The following is a 19169-nucleotide window of genomic DNA, read 5'->3' on the forward strand; positions in this document are numbered from 1 at the left end:
ATGGAGGGGGTAAAAAGTCCACGTCAGCTGCAGACTCGTTTGTGGCTGACAAGTCCGATGCGGGACAGGCAGACACGATTGCAGCGGTTGCAGGGGAAAATTGGTTGGTTGGGGATGGGTGTTGGGTTTTTCCTCCTTTGCCTTTTGTCAGTGAGGTAGGCTCTGCGGTCTTCTTCAAAGGAGGTTGCTGCCCGCCAAACTGTGAGGCGCCAAGATGCACGGTTTGAGGCGATATCAGCCCACTGGCGGAGGTCAATGTGGCAGGCACCAAGAGATTTCTTTAGGCAGTCCTTGTACCTTTTCTTTGGTGCACCTCTGTCACGGTGGCCAGTGGAGAGCTCGCCATATAACACGATCTTGGGAAGGCGATGGTCCTCCATTCTGGAGACGTGACCCATCCAGCGCAGCTGGATCTTCAGCAGCGTGGACTCGATGCTGTCGACCTCTGCCATCTCGAGTACTTCGACGTTAGGGATGTAAGCGCTCCAATGGATGTTGAGGATGGAGCGGAGACAACGCTGGTGGAAGCGTTCTAGGAGCCGTAGGTGGTGCCGGTAAAGGACCCATGATTCGGAGCTGAACAGGAGTGTGGGTATGACAACGGCTCTGTATACGCTTATCTTTGTGAGGTTTTTCAGTTGGTTGTTTTTCCAGACTCTTTTGTGTAGTCTTCCAAAGGCGCTATTTGCCTTGGCGAGTCTGTTGTCTATCTCACATACCACTTTAAGTAATCCCGATGCCATAGGCGCTCTGTGAAAGGGACAAAGTTCAACGTCCCTGCTGCTGTTGGGGGCGGTGCGCGGATGAACTATGAAAGGGAATCTCGTCTGACGAGAGGATTTCACGCCGGTTCTCTCCTCCCCTCTCTGATCCGCACAACCCACTCTCAGGCTGGAAACAACCTCAGGGGAAGGAGGAGCTCGACGACTGGAAGCGGGTGAGTTTGGGAACGAGCCAAGGGATCGGCGGGACGGTCCGACTGGGCAACCGGGCTGCTGACTGTTCGAGGCGGTCTCGAACACCAAGCCGTGCTGCACCGTCACTTTCCTGCTCTCTTGATCCAGGCGTAATCACCAGACCCTGCCCTTGCCGCCGTGCGCATTGCCAAGAGACTTCCTTGCACCGGGGAGCAGCCAGCCCTTCCCGGGCACACTGAACGTTGCCCAGTGATGGGAATGCCGTTCCCATCTTTGGCTGCGACTGTTCCCGCATCGAGTTCTGGCCAATCTATGGAGCCAGCCATTGCAAATAGGGTCACCCTGCCCGTCTGAGGGAAGGGGCAGTGCAGCGGAACCACATGTATATCAGTTGAGTATTGCAGTCGTGTTATCAATCCCATCTGTGCTACGAGTCAATATCATTAACATCTCGCTGCACTGTTTAAAAGTGATTATTTTCTGCTGAGTTATGGTCCTGTGTCGGTCTGGCCACTTATTTCCGGTGTTATAATTCTGTCTTGAAAGAAGTTTAATCATGTGATGGACTAATCACGTGCCCCTTGTAGCTACTTTTGTAGCTTTTTCCGCATTAAGTTACATGTCTCGTGTAGCCAAGTAAAAACAAGGTACTTAAAAAAAAAGCGAATGGCAAAGTAATAAATTCAATAATATAACAAGAATTTAAGCTTAGCCAATTCTTTAAATCTCTTTAAATTCTCATTGAAATGAGAATTCTATTCCACAAAACCTAATCCACAATTTTTACAAAGGGACCCAGTTCCGAAGCCTTAACTCTAGAAGCCCCTTTCACATTTGCAAGTGATCCCGGGAATTAACCGCCAATCGGCCTTTAAAGTGGCAAGTGTGAAAGCAAAATCAGTGCAATGCCAGGGCGGGGTATTGACGGCTTTGGCCCCTCGTACAATCCCCGGTATCTGCAGGCGCCGGCGTTGCAATCAGGCAATTGTGGGATAGAAATGACCCAAGTTTTTGCGAGAGTGCAGAAACGTGAAGGAAGAAAAGATTAAAATGAAGGTATAAACTTTGCCATGGGAAAGTTGCAGTGGGGGAGAGAGAGAGAGGAAATAAATAGCAATAGCGGACAATTATTAAGCAGTGTGGGAAAGTAGGTACCACTGTAGCGCTCCATTTATAAAGACTGGGGGAGGGGAAGCAATGGTGGACCTTACTTTCCAGAAAGCCGTGTGGCAGAGAAACCCTTCCATAAATGCTCTGTTGCTGCAGCTGGTCATACAGCCCTTTCTCTGCCGCATGGTATTCTGGGAGGGCAGGTCTGCCATTTATAAGTTGTGTGCTATTGTGCTACCAACTTTTCCACGATAGATAAATTGTGTGCTACAGCGCTACCAACTTTCCCCACAGTTTAAAAATTGTCTGCTATTGCTATTTTTTGCTAGCACTTTCCCATGGTCCCTTATAAAGTTTTATACCAGTTGGCACAACAACAGGGGCTGAAGGGCTCATTACTGTAGCTTAATTAGGCATGATTAATTGTGTTCAAATATAAGATCATAATACATTGTGATTTAGGGCAGGTCCACCATCACTCAATGTGTCATGACATCACCAGTAGAAGGTAGAACAGTCCTAACTCCTTGCAAGTGTTCAGTGTCCCAGTTAGGAGTGGTCAAGTGTGAAAAGCCAAACCTCCATTCCTATCCTGGGACACTGAACGGCCAATTTAGGGGGATGCAAGTGTGAAAGGGGCTTGCTTCTCTTTCCACTGAAGTTGTCTGATTTGTTGGGTTTTATTAGCATTTTCTGTCTTATGAAAAGGCAAAAATTACACATTGAGTCATTGTTAATGAATGGTCAGCTGCCAGTATAACAAAGATCCTAACAGCCCAGAGAATGAAAACACACCTCTGCTCTATTAATGAGGGTTTAGGTGAGGACTTTGGTGGAGTAGTTTCAGCAGAAATCTGTGGGAGATGCCATCTTGGACCAGAGCAAAACTGTCAAAAAGCATATGTGCAAAATCAAGAATCCCAGAACCCACCTTCCTGAAACAGGCTTAGCTAATTCTATTTCATTAATGATGAACCCAACTGTCATTAAACATCTGATAGCAAATGTATCAGCTACTATTGCAATATTGACAGAAGCAACTAAGATTCTATGTCTTGGGATGGCAGTTCATCAACACTGTAGGTATTTGGGGAATGATGGTGTTAATGCCCCACAGTAAACTCTCCTCCAAATGTTTACAAGGAGCACTGGAGGGATTGCACTGGATCCAAGGCATTATCTATCCTAATTCCAGCCATTGCATTCTTGATCACACCACTACCACTCTGTATTGCCTTTCTGCCTCCCTGTCAACCATGTTGATCTGCCTGTTGCCATTGATAACTTGAGGCTGGAGAATCAAACTGGATCGATAAGGTGAAGATTAGCTGGAGATCATATTCCAAAGCCACTTGCAACTTCAGCAGTCTTCCACCAGGAGCTTTGTAGAACCATGGAACATTATAGTACAGAAATAGGCCCCTTTGGCCCTATGGCCCTTTGAGTCTGTGCTGAACATTTTGCAAGAGGAGCATTCCCCTGCTTTGGCTGCCATTCCCACTGTCTATGACTAGATGAGCAAAATATTCTCTTCTTTGGCTTGGCTTTGCGGACGAAGATTTATGGAGGGGGTAAAAAGTCCACGTCAGCTGCAGGCTCGTTTGTGGCTGACAAGTCCGATGCGGGACAGGCAGAGTATCTTTAAAAAAACACAAAAGCAGGTAACGTTTGGAAGACAGGTGACAGGGAAAAAGCACATGATCACTGTTTTTGACTTTTGTAGTGTTGAATCCTAAAAATTGCAGCAGCGAAACGGGGACTTACAGCCCACCTTGTCTCTGCTGACGGTAATCCCTATCTACACTAATCCTGTTTGCCCCATGAGATTTGTATCGCTCTTCTCTTTCCTAGCAATGCACTTGTTAAGTTGTCTTTTAAATATTGTAATAGCAAATCAGCAAAGCTACTAATCATAACCCTTACATTCTCAACCATCATTGATTAGCGGTTAGCCTTTACGGTGCCAGCGATCGGGATTGGGGTTTGAATCCCATGCCGTCTGTAATGAGTTTGTACATTCATCCGGTCGGTGTCTGCTTGGGGTTCGAATCCCACACAGTCTGTAAGGTGTTTGTACATTCTCCCCGTGTCTGCGTGGGGTTTGAATTCCAAGCTGTCATTAAGGCATTTGTACATTCTCCCTGTGTCTGTGTGGGGTTTGAATCCCATGCTATCATTAAGACGTTTGTACATTCTCCCCGTGTCTGTGTGGGGTTGAATCCCATGCTGTCATTAAGGCGTTTGTATATTTCCTCTGTGTCTGCGTGGGTTTTAAAAAAAAATTGACCAAAATACTGACCAAAATACACACAGACATTTCCCTCTTGAATATACACAGTGTCATTTTTTTCCCCTTTTTCCCCCTCCCTTCCCTCCCTCCCTCACCCCCCCCCCCTACTCACTCAACGTTCAACCTATATGATACATTAAACCCATTAAACAATGTCGTCACACAATGAAAATAAACAAGAAATTTGTGTCTTCTACTTTTACATACTGGGTCAGTTCATTTCGTCTTCTTCTCCTGTCATTTTAGGCGGTGGAGGTCTGCAGTAGGACTTCTCTATTGTGTTCCATGTATGGTTCCCAAATTTGTTCGAATACTGTGATGTTATTTCTTAAATTATATGTTATTTTTTCCAATTGAATACATTTATTCATTTCTATGTACCATTGCTATATTCTCAGGCTATCTTCTAATTTCCAGGTTGACATAATGCCATCAGCTTCAATGTCATTATGGAAAGAGAGAAATCAGGGCCAAGGATTGAGGTTTTTGATTGGGGAAAAGCTAGATTTGAGGAGATGCGAAAGGACTTGCAGGGTGTGCATTGGGACAATTTGTTTTATGGGCAGGATGTAGTAGAGAGATGGAAGTCTTTTAAAGATCAGATTTTGAGAGTGCAAAAGCTTTATGTTCCTGTTAGGTTAAAAGGAGGGGCAAAAGGTTTGAGAGAGCCGTGGTTTTCAAGGAATATTGGAAACTTGGTTCGAAGAAAAAGGGAGGCGTACATTAGATATAAGAAGCATGGAGTTAAGGAGATGTTTGAAAGATACATTGAATGTAAGAGGAATCTTAAGAGAGGAATTAGGAAAGCTAAAAGAAGGTACGAGAAAACTATGGCAAGCAGGGTGAAAACAAATCCAAAAGAGTTCTACAAATATGTTAATGGTAAGAGGAAAGCTAGAGACAAAATTGGTCCCTTAGAAAATCAGAGTGGAAAACTGTGTGTGGAACCTAGAGAAATGGGGGAGATATTGAACAGTTTCTTTTCTTCGGTATTCACTAAGGAGAAGGATATTGGGAGATGTGGGATAAAAAAAGCAAATTGGGTAAATATGGGGAATATAGAGATTACAAAAGGTGTAGTTTTAAGGCTTTTGAAGAATATAAAGGTGGATAAGTCTCCAGGACCAGACGGGATCTTCCCCAGGACATTGAGAGAAGTGAAGGAGGAAATAGCAGAGGCTCTGGCGGTAATTTTTCGAATGTCATTAGATATGGGGATAGTGCCGGAGGATTGGCGCATTGCGCATGTGGTTCCGTTATTTAAAAAGGGTTCAAGGAGGAAGCCTGGCAACTATCGGCCTGTAAGTTTGACGTCTGTGGTAGGTAAATTAATGGAGAAAATTCTTAGAGATAGTACTTATAAACATCTGGATAGACAGGGTCTGATCAGGAGTACTCAACATGGATTTGTGGGAGGAAGGTCATGTTTGACCAATCTGATTGAATTTTTTGAAGAGGTGACTAGGAATGTGGATGAGGGTAGCGCAGTGGATGTTGTCTATATGGACTTCAGTAAGGCCTTCGATAAGGTACCACATGGAAGGTTAGTTAGGAAGGTGCAGTCTTTAGGTATAAATTTTGAGATAGTCAAATGGATTGAACATTGGCTGAAAGGGAGAGGCCAGAGAGTGGTAGTGGATAATTGTCTGTCAGGTTGGAGGCCGGTGACCAGTGGTGTGCCTCAAGGATCTGTATTGGGCCCATTGTTGTTCGTTATATACATTAATGATCTAGATGATGGGGTGGTGAATTGGATTAGTAAATATGCAGACGATACTAAGATAGGTGGAATAGTGGATAATGAAGAAGGTTTTCTAGGATTGCAGAGGGATTTGGGCTGCTTAGAAAAGTGGGCTGAAAAATGGCAGATGGAATTTAATGCTGATAAGTGTGAGGTGCTTCATTTTGGTAAGAAGAATCAGAATAGGACATATGTGGTAAATGGGAGAGCATTGAGGAATACAGAAGAGCAGAAAGATTTAGGAGTGACGGTACATCGTTCCCTGAAGGTAGAAACTCACGTGAATAGGGTGGTGAAGAAGGCTTTTAGTATGCTGGCCTTTATCAATCATTGCATGGAATATAGGAGTTGGGAGGTGATGTTGAGATTGTATAAGACGTTGGTGCGGCCTAATTTGGAGTTCTGTGTGCAGTTCTGGTCGCCTAATTATAGGAAGGATATAAACAGAGTGGAGAGAGTGCAGAGAAGGTTTACCAGAATGTTGCCTGGGTTTAAGCATCTGGAGTATGGGGAGAGATTGGACAGATTGGGTCTTTATTCTTTGGAGCGTAGAAGGTTGAGAGGGGATTTGATAGAAGTATTTAAGATTATGAAAGGGATAGACAGAGTGGATGTGGATAGACTATTTCCGTTAAGAGGAGGAAAGATTAAAACAAGAGGACATGAGTTAAGAATTAAGGGGCAGAGGTTTAGAGGTAACATGAGGGGGAACTTCTTTACTCAGAGAGTGGTAGCTGTGTGGAATGATCTTCCGGGAGAAATAGTGGCGGCGGAGTCAATTGTATTATTTAAGAAAAGGTTGGACAGGTATATGGATGAGAGGAAGATGGAGGGTTATGGGCATTGTGCAGGGAGGTGGGATTAGAAAGGGGTGTTTGGTTCGGTGCGGACTAGAAGGGCCTAATGGCCTGTTTCCGTGCTGTAATTGTTATTATGTTATTATTATGTTATAATACATTTTTTTGCTACAGCTAAGGCTATCATAATAAATCTTTTTTTGTGCTCCATCCAAATCGAGTCCAAGTTCTTTACTTCTTGTATTACTTAGAAGAAAGGTCTCTGGATTTTTTTGGTATGTTGCTTTTTGTGATTTTATTTAATACCTGGTTTAGATCTTCCCAAAACGTTTCCAAATTGCATGTACTGTTGTTCCTGTTTCCTTCTTACAGCGAAAACATCTGTCTGATACTGTTGGGTCCCATTTATTTAACTTTTGGGGCGTGGTGTATAGCCTGTGTAACCAATTATATTGTATCATGTGTAACCTCGTGTTTATTGTATTTCTCATAGTTCCGGAGCAGAGCTTTTCCCATGTTTCATTCTTTATCTTTATGTTTAGATCTTGTTCCCATTTTTGTTTAGGTTTACAGCTTGTTTCCTCATTCTCTTTTTCTTGCAGTTTGATGTACATGTTTGTTATAAATCTTTTAATTATCATTGTGTCTGTAATCACATATTCAAAATTGTTTCCTTCTGGTAACCTCAAACTGCTTCCCAATTTGTCCTTCAAGTAGGTTTTTAGTTGGTGGTATGCAAATATTGTACCATGAGTTATACCATATTTGTACTTCATTTGTTCAAAAGATAATAATTTATTTCCTGAAAAACAATTTTCTATTCTTTTGATCCCTTTTCTCTCCTATTCTCTAAAGGAAAGGTTATCTATTGTGAAAGGGATTAGTTGATTTTGCATCAATATTAATTTTGGTAGTTGATAATTTGTTTTATTCCTTTCTACGTGAATCTTCTTCCAAATGTTGAGCAGATGATGCAGTACTGGTGAATTCCTATGTTGCACCAACTTTTCATCCCACTTGTATAGTATATGTTCAGGCACCTTCTCCCCTATTTTATCTAGCTCTAATCTGGTCCAATCTGGTTTTTCCCTTGTTTGATAAAAATCTGATAATAGATATCTTAATTGTGCTGCTCTATAATAATTCTTAAAGTTTGGTAGCTGTAAGCCTCCTTGTTTGTACCATTCTGTTAATTTATCTAGCACTATCCTCAGTTTCCCCCCTTTCCATAAGAATTTCCTTATTATTTTCTTTAGCTCCTTGAAGAATTTCTCTGTTGGGTGAATTGGTAATGATTGAAATAGGTATTGTATCCTTGGGAAGATATTCATTTTAATACAATTTACCCTTCCTATTAGTGTTAGTGGTAAATCTTTCCAATGTCCTAAGTCATCTTGTAATTTCTTCATTAATGGCTGATAATTTAATTTGTATAGATGGCCTAGATTATTATCTAGTTGTATACGTAGGTATCGAATTGCTTGTGTTTGCTATCTAAATGGTGAATCTTTCTTAAACTTTGTGAAATCCGAATTATTCATAGGCATTGCTTCACTTTTATTTGCGTTGATCTTGTATCCCAATACTTCTCCATATTCCTTCAATTTCTTATGTAATTCTTTTATTGATATTTCTGGTTCTGTTAAGTATACTATGATGTCATCTGCAAATAGACTGATTTTATATTCCTTCTCTTTTATTTTTATCCCTCTTATTTTATTTTCTGTTCTTATCAGTTCTGCCAGTGGTTCTATAGCTAACATCCCTGCCTAGTTGATCTGCTTAATTTAAATTGGTTTAATATATATCCATTTACTGTCACCTTCGCCAATGGTCCCTTATATAATGCTTTAATTCAATTAATATATTGCTCTGCTAGGTTGAACCTCTGTAGTACTTTCTCTGCATCTAAAGCAACCGCCACTGTTGGTGTCTTGTTTCCTTGTACTGCATGGATTAAGTTAATGAACTTACAGATATTGTCCGTTGTTCATCTTTTTTTAATAGATCCAGTTTGATGTAGTTTTACTATTTTTGGTACACAGTTGGCAAATCTGTTTCCTAATAGTTTAGCTATTATCTTATAATCTGTGTTAAGTAAAGATATTGGTCTATATGACGCTGGTGCAAGTGGATCTTTCCCTGTCTTTGGTATTACTATAATTATTGCTGTTTTGCATGAATCTGGCATGTTTTGTGTTTCTTCAATCTGGTTCATTACTTCCAGGAGAGGAGGAATTAATAGGTCTTTAAATGTTTTATAGAATTCTATTGGGAGTCCATCCTCTCCCGGTGTTTTATTGTTCGGTAGTTTTTTTAATATATCCTGCATTTCCTCTATTTCAAATGGTTTTATCAATTTATTTTGCTCCTCTTCTTGCAATTTCAGTAGTTCAGTTTTAGCTAGAAATTCATCTATTTTGTCTTCTTTCCTTTCGTTCTATTCGATATAGTTGCTCGTAGAATTCCATGAAGTTTTCGTTGATCTCCGTTGGGTTATATGTAATTTGTTTGTCCTTTTTCCTTGATGCCAATACTGTTCTTTTAGTTTGTTCTGTCTTAATCATTTTGTGCGTTTTTTCTCCTAGCTCATAATACTTCTGTTTTGTCTTCATTATGTTCTTCTCCACCTTGTATGTTTGTAGTGTTTCATATTTTTTTTTGTCCGCCAATTCTCTTCTTTTTGTTGTATCTTCCTTTATTGCTAATTCTTTTTCTGTTCTTGCAATTTCCCTTTCCAACTGTTCTATTTCCTGATTATAGTCCTTCTTCATCTTGGTTACATAACTTATTATCTGCCCTCTGTTGAATGCTTTCATTGCATCCCATACTATAAACTTATCTTTCACTGATTCCGTATTTATTTCAAAGTACATTTTAATTTGTCACTCAATGAATTTTCTAAAATCCTGTCTTTTAAGTAGCATAGAGTTTAACCTCCATCTTGACATTCTTGGTGGGATGTCCTCCAGCTCTATTGCTGATAACAGGGGTGAGTGATCCAATAACAATCTAGCTTTATATTCCGTTTTCATAACTCTCCCTTGGATGTGGGCTGACAACAGGAACAGGTCTATCCTTGAGTATGTTTTATGTCTACCCGAATAATATGAGTCTTCCTTCTCCTTTGGGTGTTGTCTCCTCCATATATCCAAAAGTTGCATTTCCTGCATCGATTTAACCATAAATTTGGTTACTTTGTTCTTTCTGCTAGTCTTTTTTTCCAGTTTTATCCATCTTTGAGTCCAAATTAATCTGCAATCTTCAAAAAGATATCTTGCATAAATTTTTGATCTTCTTCATTAGGTGCATCTACATTGAGCAAATTCTAAAATTCTGAATATATCTGACACTTTATCATTACATACCTCCCTGCTGGATCTATTATTTCCTCCTCTATTTTGATTGGTATATTTTTATTGATTAATATAGCTACTCCTCTGGTTTTTGAATTATATGATGCTGCCGTTACATGCCCTACCCAGTCTCTCCTTAATTTCTTGTGTTCCTATTCAGTTAGATGTGTTTCTTGCACGAATGCTATATCAATTTTTTCTTTCTTCAGTAAATTTAACAGCCTCTTCCTTTTGATTTGGTTATGTATTCTGTTAATATTTAAAGACATATAGTTCAACGTGGCCATTTCATACTTTGTTTACCTTTCCTTTCCACTTCCTCATCACCACCTTCCCTCCTTATCCATTTCTGTTTTTTTTTAAACACACTGTAAGACAACATTTATAAAACATAAAATATTTCCACTATTCCCACATCTAAAATTCCTTTAACCCCAAAAGTCCCCCCCCCCCTCTGAGTTTCCCCTTGTCCCTTGTTGGGCAACCACATTTCCCCTCTCCATTTGGATTTGCGAACCCGCTCGCAAGCGTCAACTGATTTCGCAGTGACTGTTATTCTCTCCCACCCAGCCCCCTCCAGAAAAGACTTTTATCTTCACATATAACAAAGCTCAGTCTTAATTCCCCCCTTACTTCCTTTCTTCCCCTTCTTAGATCTTACTTATACTTTATTCTTCTTCTTTATATGTAGTTTGTTGTCATTCTTGTTCTTGTTGCATCTCTTCATATCTCTGTTTGTTTTGCATGAGTTCTGCAAATTCTTGTGCTTTCTCCGGATCTGAGAACAGTCTGCTTTGCTGCCCTGGGATAACTATTTTAAGCACCACTGGATATCTTTACATAAATTTATAGCCTTTTTTCCATAAGATCGATTTTGCTGTGTTTAAACTCCTTCCTCTTCTTCAGGAGCTCAAAACTTATGTCTGGGTAGAAAATTTTTTTTTGACCTTTGTATTCCAGTAGCTTTTTGTCTTCTCTTATTTTTTTCATTGCCTTCTCCAGTATATTTTCTCTTGTCGTATATCTCAGGAATTTTACTAGAATGGATCTTGGTTTTTGTTGTGGCTGAGGTTTAGGGGCTAATGTTCTGTGTGCCCTTTCTATTTCCATTCCTTCCTGTAATTCTGGCATTCCTAGGACCCTGGGGATCCATTCTTTTATAAATTCTTTCATATCTTTGCCTTCTTCATCTTCCTTAAGGCCCACTATCTTGATATTGTTTCTCCTATTATATTTTTCCATTATATCCATCTTCTGATCTAACAACTCCTGTGTTTCTTGAACTTTTTTATCAGATTCTTCCAATTTCCTTTTTAAGTCATTCACTTCCATTTCTATGGCTGTTTCTCTTTTTTTAAAACTTTATTTAAAATTTTATAACATGAATAACATATAGGATTACATTTAAAAAAATTAAGAATAAAATAATAAAAATTACAATACAGTATCCGTAATCTAAATAAACTATACCCTCCCCAATAATTATTTCACATTAATAACCCAACTCAAATTAGTCCAACCCCCCCTTTCCCCCCAAAATAAAGAGTGAAGAATTAATAAAGTTAATAATATATGTGAGAAAAAAAACCCACTTACAAAAAAAAACAACAAAAACATAACCGATTAAAATACTAACAAAAAGAAAAGTAATTAATACTAAAATATCAGACTTGAAAAAACATATTTAAATCAAACTTAAATGCATATATTTCACAAACGGGGTTAATTAATATAAAAAATTAGTAAAGTTAGTAATATTATATATCAAAAATTCTTAAACAATAATCAATTCTTAAAAAAAATGGTAGCATGAAAAAAAATGAAAAAAAACTTTCTCTATAGAGATAAACATTCACCAAATATCAACTAACTTCACATCTATCATCATATTAGTCACATAAACCACCATCTTAAAACAAAATTCAAACCTCATTAAGCATTGTACAATTCAATTTTAGTACTCTTCCACCATTTTTCCCTTTTACTCTTGAATAGTTATCCAATAAAAGCTCCAATACCACATTTAAATATCCCCAATCATTACGTTAAAATTCAGATATCCAAATAATAAAAACACATCTACAACAAAATCTATATCTTCAACAAATGGAGCATAAACCACAAACAAAATTCAAGCCTCATTAAGAATTGTACAATTCAATTTATAACTTTCACCATTATTCCCTTCGTTCTATAACTAAAATAGCAAAATAATATACACCAGAATTACCACTCCTTTCACCTTAAAGTTAAAGAAAAAATATAAAAAAAACTTATCCATCCCATTCACATTTAAATTTCAAATATTCCTTATCTACTGAATAAACTTTACAAAAAAAACCACATCAATTTTTAGTTTTTTAAACAATCTTTCTTATGTTTTTTTTTATATTTAAACAAAAAAAAACCCCTTCACTCTTTAATCTAATAATACAAAAAAAAGGAAAAAAGAAAACAGGTAGGAGGTTGAAAATACCCCCTCCTGTCTAAACCGCGCAGTGCGGTAACTCCCAAAAAAAAAATGGGTGTGAGATAACTCACACGTAGCAGATGACTTTCAGGAAATAGTGCCTATCCAGTTCTCTCCCCCAACTCTCACTTCATCTTAAACTAACATCATCATTTAAAAAAACATTAGAAAAAAAAAGGACAACTCTTTTTTTAATCAACTCCAACTACCGAGTCACCATTACAACCATTCCTTCTTGGAGCACGGCTCTTTTCTTCCATCTCTTGTCTCCTTAGAGATCGTGGCGGACTATGTCTCTGTTGAAACTGAGTAATTGGCAGCTCTTGAGCAAATGCTATAGCTTCCTTTGAAGAATCAAAGAACTTTGGTTGGCAACCATCTTGGAAAACCTTCAAAACAGCTGGATATCTAAAGGTTGCCTTGTAACCTTTCTTCCACAACAACTCTTTAGCAGGATTGAATTCCCGTCATTGGAACATAACTTCTTGACTCAAATCCGCATAGAAGAAAACTCGATTATTTTAAATCATCAAGGGTGATTTTTCTCTGTTGTGCATTTCTAATAGCCACTCGTAAAATTGTTTCTCTGTCGTAATAATTCAAGCAACGAACCAAAACAGGTCTTGGACTTTGACCTGAAATAGGTCTTCTACGCAAGGCTCTGTGAGCACTTTCCAGTATTATACCTTCCGGGAAATGTTCTTGACCCAGTACCTGTGGAATCCATTCAGTAAAAAATTTTCTTGGGTCTAGTCCCTCCATACCTTCCGGCAAACCAATAATCTTTATATTGTTCCATCTGGATTGGTTTTCCAAATAATCAATCTTTTTCACCAAATTTTTATTTTGAGTTTGTAAGTCTTCGACCCTTTTGGTCACATCAAAAACTTGATCCCGTATTTCGTCTATATCTTCTTCACACGAATTAAATTTATCTCTCACTTCAAGCTTAAAAGCTTCAAACTCAGCCATCTGTTGAGAATGTATTTTCACCAGAGTATTAAACCTAGTACCAAGTTCAGTCATAATCTTGGATAATCCCTGCATTGTATAAGATCATTTAGATTCAAGATTCACAAATCGTTCATTCATAACATTGCTGTCAGATGCTACTGCACATGTACGAACCTGAATAACTTTGTTCTAAAGGCTGTTTGGCGCCCTCTCTAGGGGGCTCTACCGATGTAACATTAATCTCTACATCCGAAAGCTGTATCTCTCTCCTGGGATCCATTTCAGGCTGAGTCTCGATGTTTTTTCCTGCAGGTAGGCTCCAAAACTTGAACTTTTAGAAAATGTAGTTTTTTGATGATCTGTTGTCGTTTTTTTTTGCTCTTTTTCACCAATTGTACCGTCAGAAGTTAAATTAACAGCACTGAAGTTATCTAAACTTTTAAAGAATTTTAACGGGCATTTCTAGACAAAACAATAAGATAGAGTCAGGAGAGGACTGGAAGGCACGTCTGATCCTTACGCCATCTTGCCACGCTCCCCCCTATGGCTGTTTCTCGTTCTTCCACCTTGTCTACTCTTTTCCCTATTTCTGTCATGACCATCTCTAATCTACTCACTTTTTCTTCTGTACCTTTTATTCTTTTTATTTCATTAAATTCTCGTGTCTGCCATTCTTTTACTACTTCCATATATTCTTCAAAAAATTTCCTATCCATTCCCTTTATCTTCCATTTCTCTGTGCAGAACTTGATGTTCTCCTTCCTCTTCTGCTGAGCCCACTCCAGGACCTGTATCCTCTACCTCTCTTCCTTGTATCTGTGTCTCTTCTGATTTTCTTGTTGGGCTGTTTATCTCAGTTTGCTGGGTATTTTTTTTTTAATGGTGTCTTGATGTTGGTCCTCTTCCTCTGGGCTGGTCATCTGTTGAGTCTCTGATTTCCTTTTTTCATTCTCCTCCTTCTCGTTCCCGTTATTTTCTGTATCTTCTCACTGGGAGCCCTGCTGTTGGGTCTTACTCAGCTGTTCAAGCTGTGGAGTGTAACTCCACAGCTGGTCCCCCCTCCTGTCGGTGTTGTCTTTGTTGTGCGCATTGCGCATCTCTGTTTGGCTCCGTGAGCCATCCTTGTAGTCCTACGCTCGGTGGATCGCGACCCCTCGGGGTTTCCACTGACCTCAGGGAGTGGACTCCTCTCTTCACGTCGGGTCCCTGCTTCTTCGTACAGGTAAGGCCTTCACCTTTCTCTTCTGACATCTTTCCTTCTTTTCTTCCCGTTGTTTTTGGCTTTTCTTTCTTTGGTGTCATTTTCTCCACACCTTTATTTTTTATTTGTTGTGGTTTGTGTGTCTGTGGCTTTGCTTTTTCTTTACTTTTTTTCCTTCTTTTCTGGAGAGGGCTGGTATTCCCCTACTGGCCACTACTCCATCACGTGACTCCTCTGTTTGTGTGGGGTTTGAATCCCATGCTGTCATTAAGGCGTTTGTACATTCTCCCTGTGTCTGCTTAGGGTTTGAATCCCATGCTGTCATTAAGGAGTTTGTACATTCTCCCTGTGTCTGCGTGGGGTTTGAATACCATGCTGTCATTAAGGCGTTTGTACATTCTCCCTGTGTCTGCGTGGGGTTTGAATCCCATGCTGTCATTAAGGCATTTGTACATTCTCCCTGTGTCTGCGTGGGGTTTGAATCCCATGCTGTCATTAAGGCATTTGTACATTCTCCCTGTGACTGCATGGGGTTTGAATCCCATGCTGTCATTAAGGCATTTGTACATTCTCCCTGTGTCTGCGTGGGGTTTGAATCCCATGCTGTCATTAAGGCATTTGTACATTCTCCCTGTGACTGCATGGGGTTTGAATCCCATGCTGTCATTAAGGCATTTGTACATTCTCCCTGTGTCTGCGTGGGGTTTGAATCCCATGCTGTCATTAAGGCATTTGTACATTCTCCCTGTGACTGCATGGGGTTTGAATCCCATGCTGTCATTAAGGCATTTGTACATTCTCCCTGTGTCTGCGTGGGGTTTGAATCCCATGCTGTCATTAAGGCATTTGTACATTCTCCCTGTGTCTGCGTGGGGTTTGAATCCCATGCTGTCATTAAGGCGTTTGTACATTCTCCCTGTGTCTGCGTGGGGTTTGAATCCCATGTTGTCATTAAGGCGTTTGTACATTCTCCCTGTGTCTGCTTAGGGTTTGAATCCCATGCTGTCATTAAGGCGTTTGTGCATTCTCCCTGTGTCTGCGTGGGGTTTGAATACCATGCTGTCATTAAGGCGTTTGTACATTCTCCCTGTGTCTGCGTGGGGTTTGAATCCCATGCTGTCATTAAGGAGTTTGTACATTCTCCCTGTGTCTGCGTGGGGTTTGAATACCATGCTGTCATTAAGGCGTTTGTACATTCTCCCTGTGTCTGCGTGGGGTTTGAATACCATGCTGTCATTAAGGCGTTTGTACATTCTCCCCGTGACTGCGTGGGGTTTGAATCCCATGCTGTCATCAAGGCGTTTGTACATTCTCCCTGTGTCTGCGTGGGGTTTCTTTGGTGGCTCCACCGTTCAAAATGTACTGGAGATGTAGGTGAATTGGGTGTGAATTGGGTGGTGAAATGGCCTGTTACCCTGCTGCTCATCTAAATATATATACTTACAGATTTCCTGTCAGAAAAACTCCCATGCACCACTGCACTTTGCCTTCTATTACCCAGCCAATTTTGAATCCAGTTCACCAACAAGCCACAGATCCTTTGTACCTCAATCTCCTGGACCAACTTGCTATGTGGGATCTTGGAGTGTTGGAAAGGATTTGGAATGTGGATTTAATTTGGGTCTGTTATTTGGTCAACTGGGCAACAAGGGCAATGATATCAGAAAGTGGTGCCTGCTATTGTGTCCACCTTTCACCTATCTCCATTCTTGTTCCTCTACCTTCACTGTGGCTACTGACAAGAGCCAAGGATAGAACAGACTTCCAGAAATTTGAAGTAACGATTTGTGTAGGAATTGTTGAGATGAAATCCAATTTGCTGTCAGCCTTATTGGATCCAGCTGCATTAGTGTTGAAGTCAGCAGCTGGAAAGCAGGACAGAACCTAAGGTTGCAACACATTGTAGAGTGGATTTCTCACTCTGCATGATGATTGAAGCAGTTTTATTTTAACACCTGTAATTTTGTATATTTAAGGTGCAAGGTTTCAATGGTCATCCGTTCTGTGTCAGTATACCCAAGAATTATGTTGGGTGTAGCATTGCTTTGGGATTTAGCTGCAGGTTCTGGTCTCCCCTAGGGAGTTGGTTCTTCATTGATGAGGCTGCTGATGTTACTGAGAGAACCCTGGGCCTGGTTCTCCATCACTATGGTTAACTGTTTTGCACCCTTCATTTTCCAGAAATGGGGTGTGTTGGCATTGTGAGTGAGGAAGCAGGCAAATGTGGGAAATGGTAACTGATGCAGCACACACAGACGCACCGTTTACATCAGCCGTGAGAAATAAATAATGGACAATTAATAACAAATGTGGGGAAAATAGCGTGGGAACAAAACACACACACACACACACACACACACACACACACACACACACACACACACACACACACACACACACACTCTCTCTCTGAACTGGTACATACAATGATCAAAGAAAAATTACTACGATGCCCCACCACTCCTTGACTAAGTGCAGGCGTGGCTCTATGCTACAAAGGATGCTAATTAAACTCTCCCAACCTTTTAACGGTGCACATCTTACCAACAGTTTCTCCAGCACCCTTCCACATTTCTAGGCCTGGGTGGTCCCAAGCTGGCAAAGAGAGAACAAAGAGCGCATGGCACCTTTATAGTGCTGGAGGGTTCAGCCCAGATCATTTACAGGGATCCAATGGCTTGGTGCCAGGAGGGTTAATCCAATTATAACAGCCAATGGCCTAACGCCAAGTACAGGCAGGCTGGAGAGTGTAGTCCAGGTAATTTACATGGACAAACAGGAAGATGTGCGCTAATGGGTGGGGCAGAACCAACCTTGATTGTCAGCTGATGTGTCCTTTGACTAGGTAGGGGGCAGTGCTGTCACATGACAGCCACAACCCATCCCAATACAGTCAGGTACAATACTGCTCCCATTATCCTGAAGCAGATGCCCAGTGGACGTCTCTTTACGAGTGAGTCCTCCCCTTTTACAATGTAGACTTAGTGTGGAAAGTGTTGTACAGAGCAGATGATGTTACAGATTTTTAAAGTTTACAGATTCCCTGAAGGTCTCTCATTTCTGCATCCAGGAGGAGCTGATCTACCATGTATATACAGAAGTTGAGAGGCTGCAGCCTCAATTTGAATATCTTAAGCAACTACATTTCATTCCCATGCTGCTGATCTTCAGTCTCCCAGTGAGGAGGGGAGTGGGTCGCTTGGAAAATCTCAATTTGCTCCTGGGCCTGGCCAAGATGGCCATTCATGCATCTAGGAAGTAGGCAATTGAGAGTTCAGCTCAGAGCACAGACATAACCTCTATTCTGCATTAATGTAATTTCATATAATCACTGAATAAAACACCTTTGTTGAAGGAATACAAAATTCAGCTGAGGCTGAAGGTTTGTTGTTCTATTATCATATTTTTTAAAACAACATCTAATTCCCTTGCTCTTAATGCAATCAATTTAATTTTATTTTGGCATCCAATTTATGTTGAATTTATTGCTCCGGCTTGTATTTTCCTCCTGCAGTATATTATCACGGGCAGGACATGTAAAACTGCTGTTACTTGCCCTGTTCACACAGGTTTTCAATGCCCTTGAGGGCTGTGATAGTACAGATTCTATCACCAATGTGTATATGTACATATGTACAGATGGTAGTTTAGGATGACTGTGATTGGCTGAGAGTATAGCCACACCTACTGGCAGGTCTTAAAGGATTGCTCCTAGCCAGACCAGGTCATTCTGGACTGGTTGACCTACTTGTGATATGCTCCAGTCTTTTAGTTAATAAAAGCCTTGGTTTGAATCAACAAGTCTTTGGTTCTTTTGACGTGCACTACAAAGGCAGCATGGCATTTCCCCCTTCAATTGATGGGAATTTATAGTGCAAAGTCTCAGTGGAAGAACAACGGGCACGGATGGGCCAAACAATAGTTAATTCAGGTATAATTAGGAGAAATAAACTGGAATGTGGCCCCTGCAAAAATAATACTTTGGAAGCAGATCCTGCTGCCCAGCTTGTTGGCAAATATTGTGTCGGAACTGTTGTGGTGTTTGGTAAAGGAAAGCTTATCTCAATGCAAAAATGCTCTTATCTATCAGACATCTCTTGCAATAATGGTTTTTGGTGTTGCTACTGGATGACACAATGACACCACAGGTATAGCAGATGCTTCACAGATTCAGTGAGGCATTCAGTCTTTGAAGGGAATTTTGAAATTGCTGTCCAAAATACTTTTTACCAGCTTAATTGGCCATTGTAAATGGCCTCTGTGCAGTTGCTGTTGCAAGAATCAGGGGTTTTGAAGGCTGCAAGAGAAAGATTTACGGAGAAATGAACAGAGG

The 19169-nt window shown here is 40.4% G+C and overlaps 2 protein-coding genes across 10 annotated transcripts in view; one reads left to right on the forward strand and one right to left on the reverse strand.

The window, feature by feature from the left end:
* The first annotated feature begins 782 nt into the window (after positions 1-782).
* cpvl (carboxypeptidase vitellogenic like) overlaps positions 783-19169 on the forward strand; it is a 129906-nt gene continuing 111519 nt past the window's right edge. The window contains exon 1 of one of the 2 annotated variants that reach the window (XM_069914084.1): positions 783-937. The gene's annotated coding sequence lies outside the window, so the exon portion shown is untranslated. Of the gene's footprint in view, positions 938-1289; positions 1308-19169 lie in introns of those variants that run through there. The other variant, XM_069914085.1, reaches the window with a different exon arrangement.
* Positions 8546-19169, reverse strand: part of LOC138751596 (uncharacterized) — a 31864-nt gene continuing 21240 nt past the window's right edge. For 6 of the 8 annotated variants that reach the window (XM_069914087.1, XM_069914090.1, XM_069914092.1 and 3 more), the window contains one exon: positions 12001-18087. In XM_069914087.1, the coding sequence (XP_069770188.1) occupies positions 14958-16262 (1305 nt within the window). In that variant the 5' untranslated portion in view covers positions 16263-18087 and the 3' untranslated portion in view covers positions 12001-14957. Of the gene's footprint in view, positions 10118-12000; positions 18088-18268; positions 19134-19169 lie in introns of those variants that run through there. The other 2 variants (XM_069914093.1, XM_069914094.1) reach the window with 2 other exon arrangements.

The sequence above is a fragment of the Narcine bancroftii genome, chromosome 1 (genome assembly GCF_036971445.1).
Source record: "Narcine bancroftii isolate sNarBan1 chromosome 1, sNarBan1.hap1, whole genome shotgun sequence".
In the NCBI taxonomy this organism is placed as follows: Eukaryota; Metazoa; Chordata; class Chondrichthyes; order Torpediniformes; family Narcinidae; genus Narcine; species Narcine bancroftii.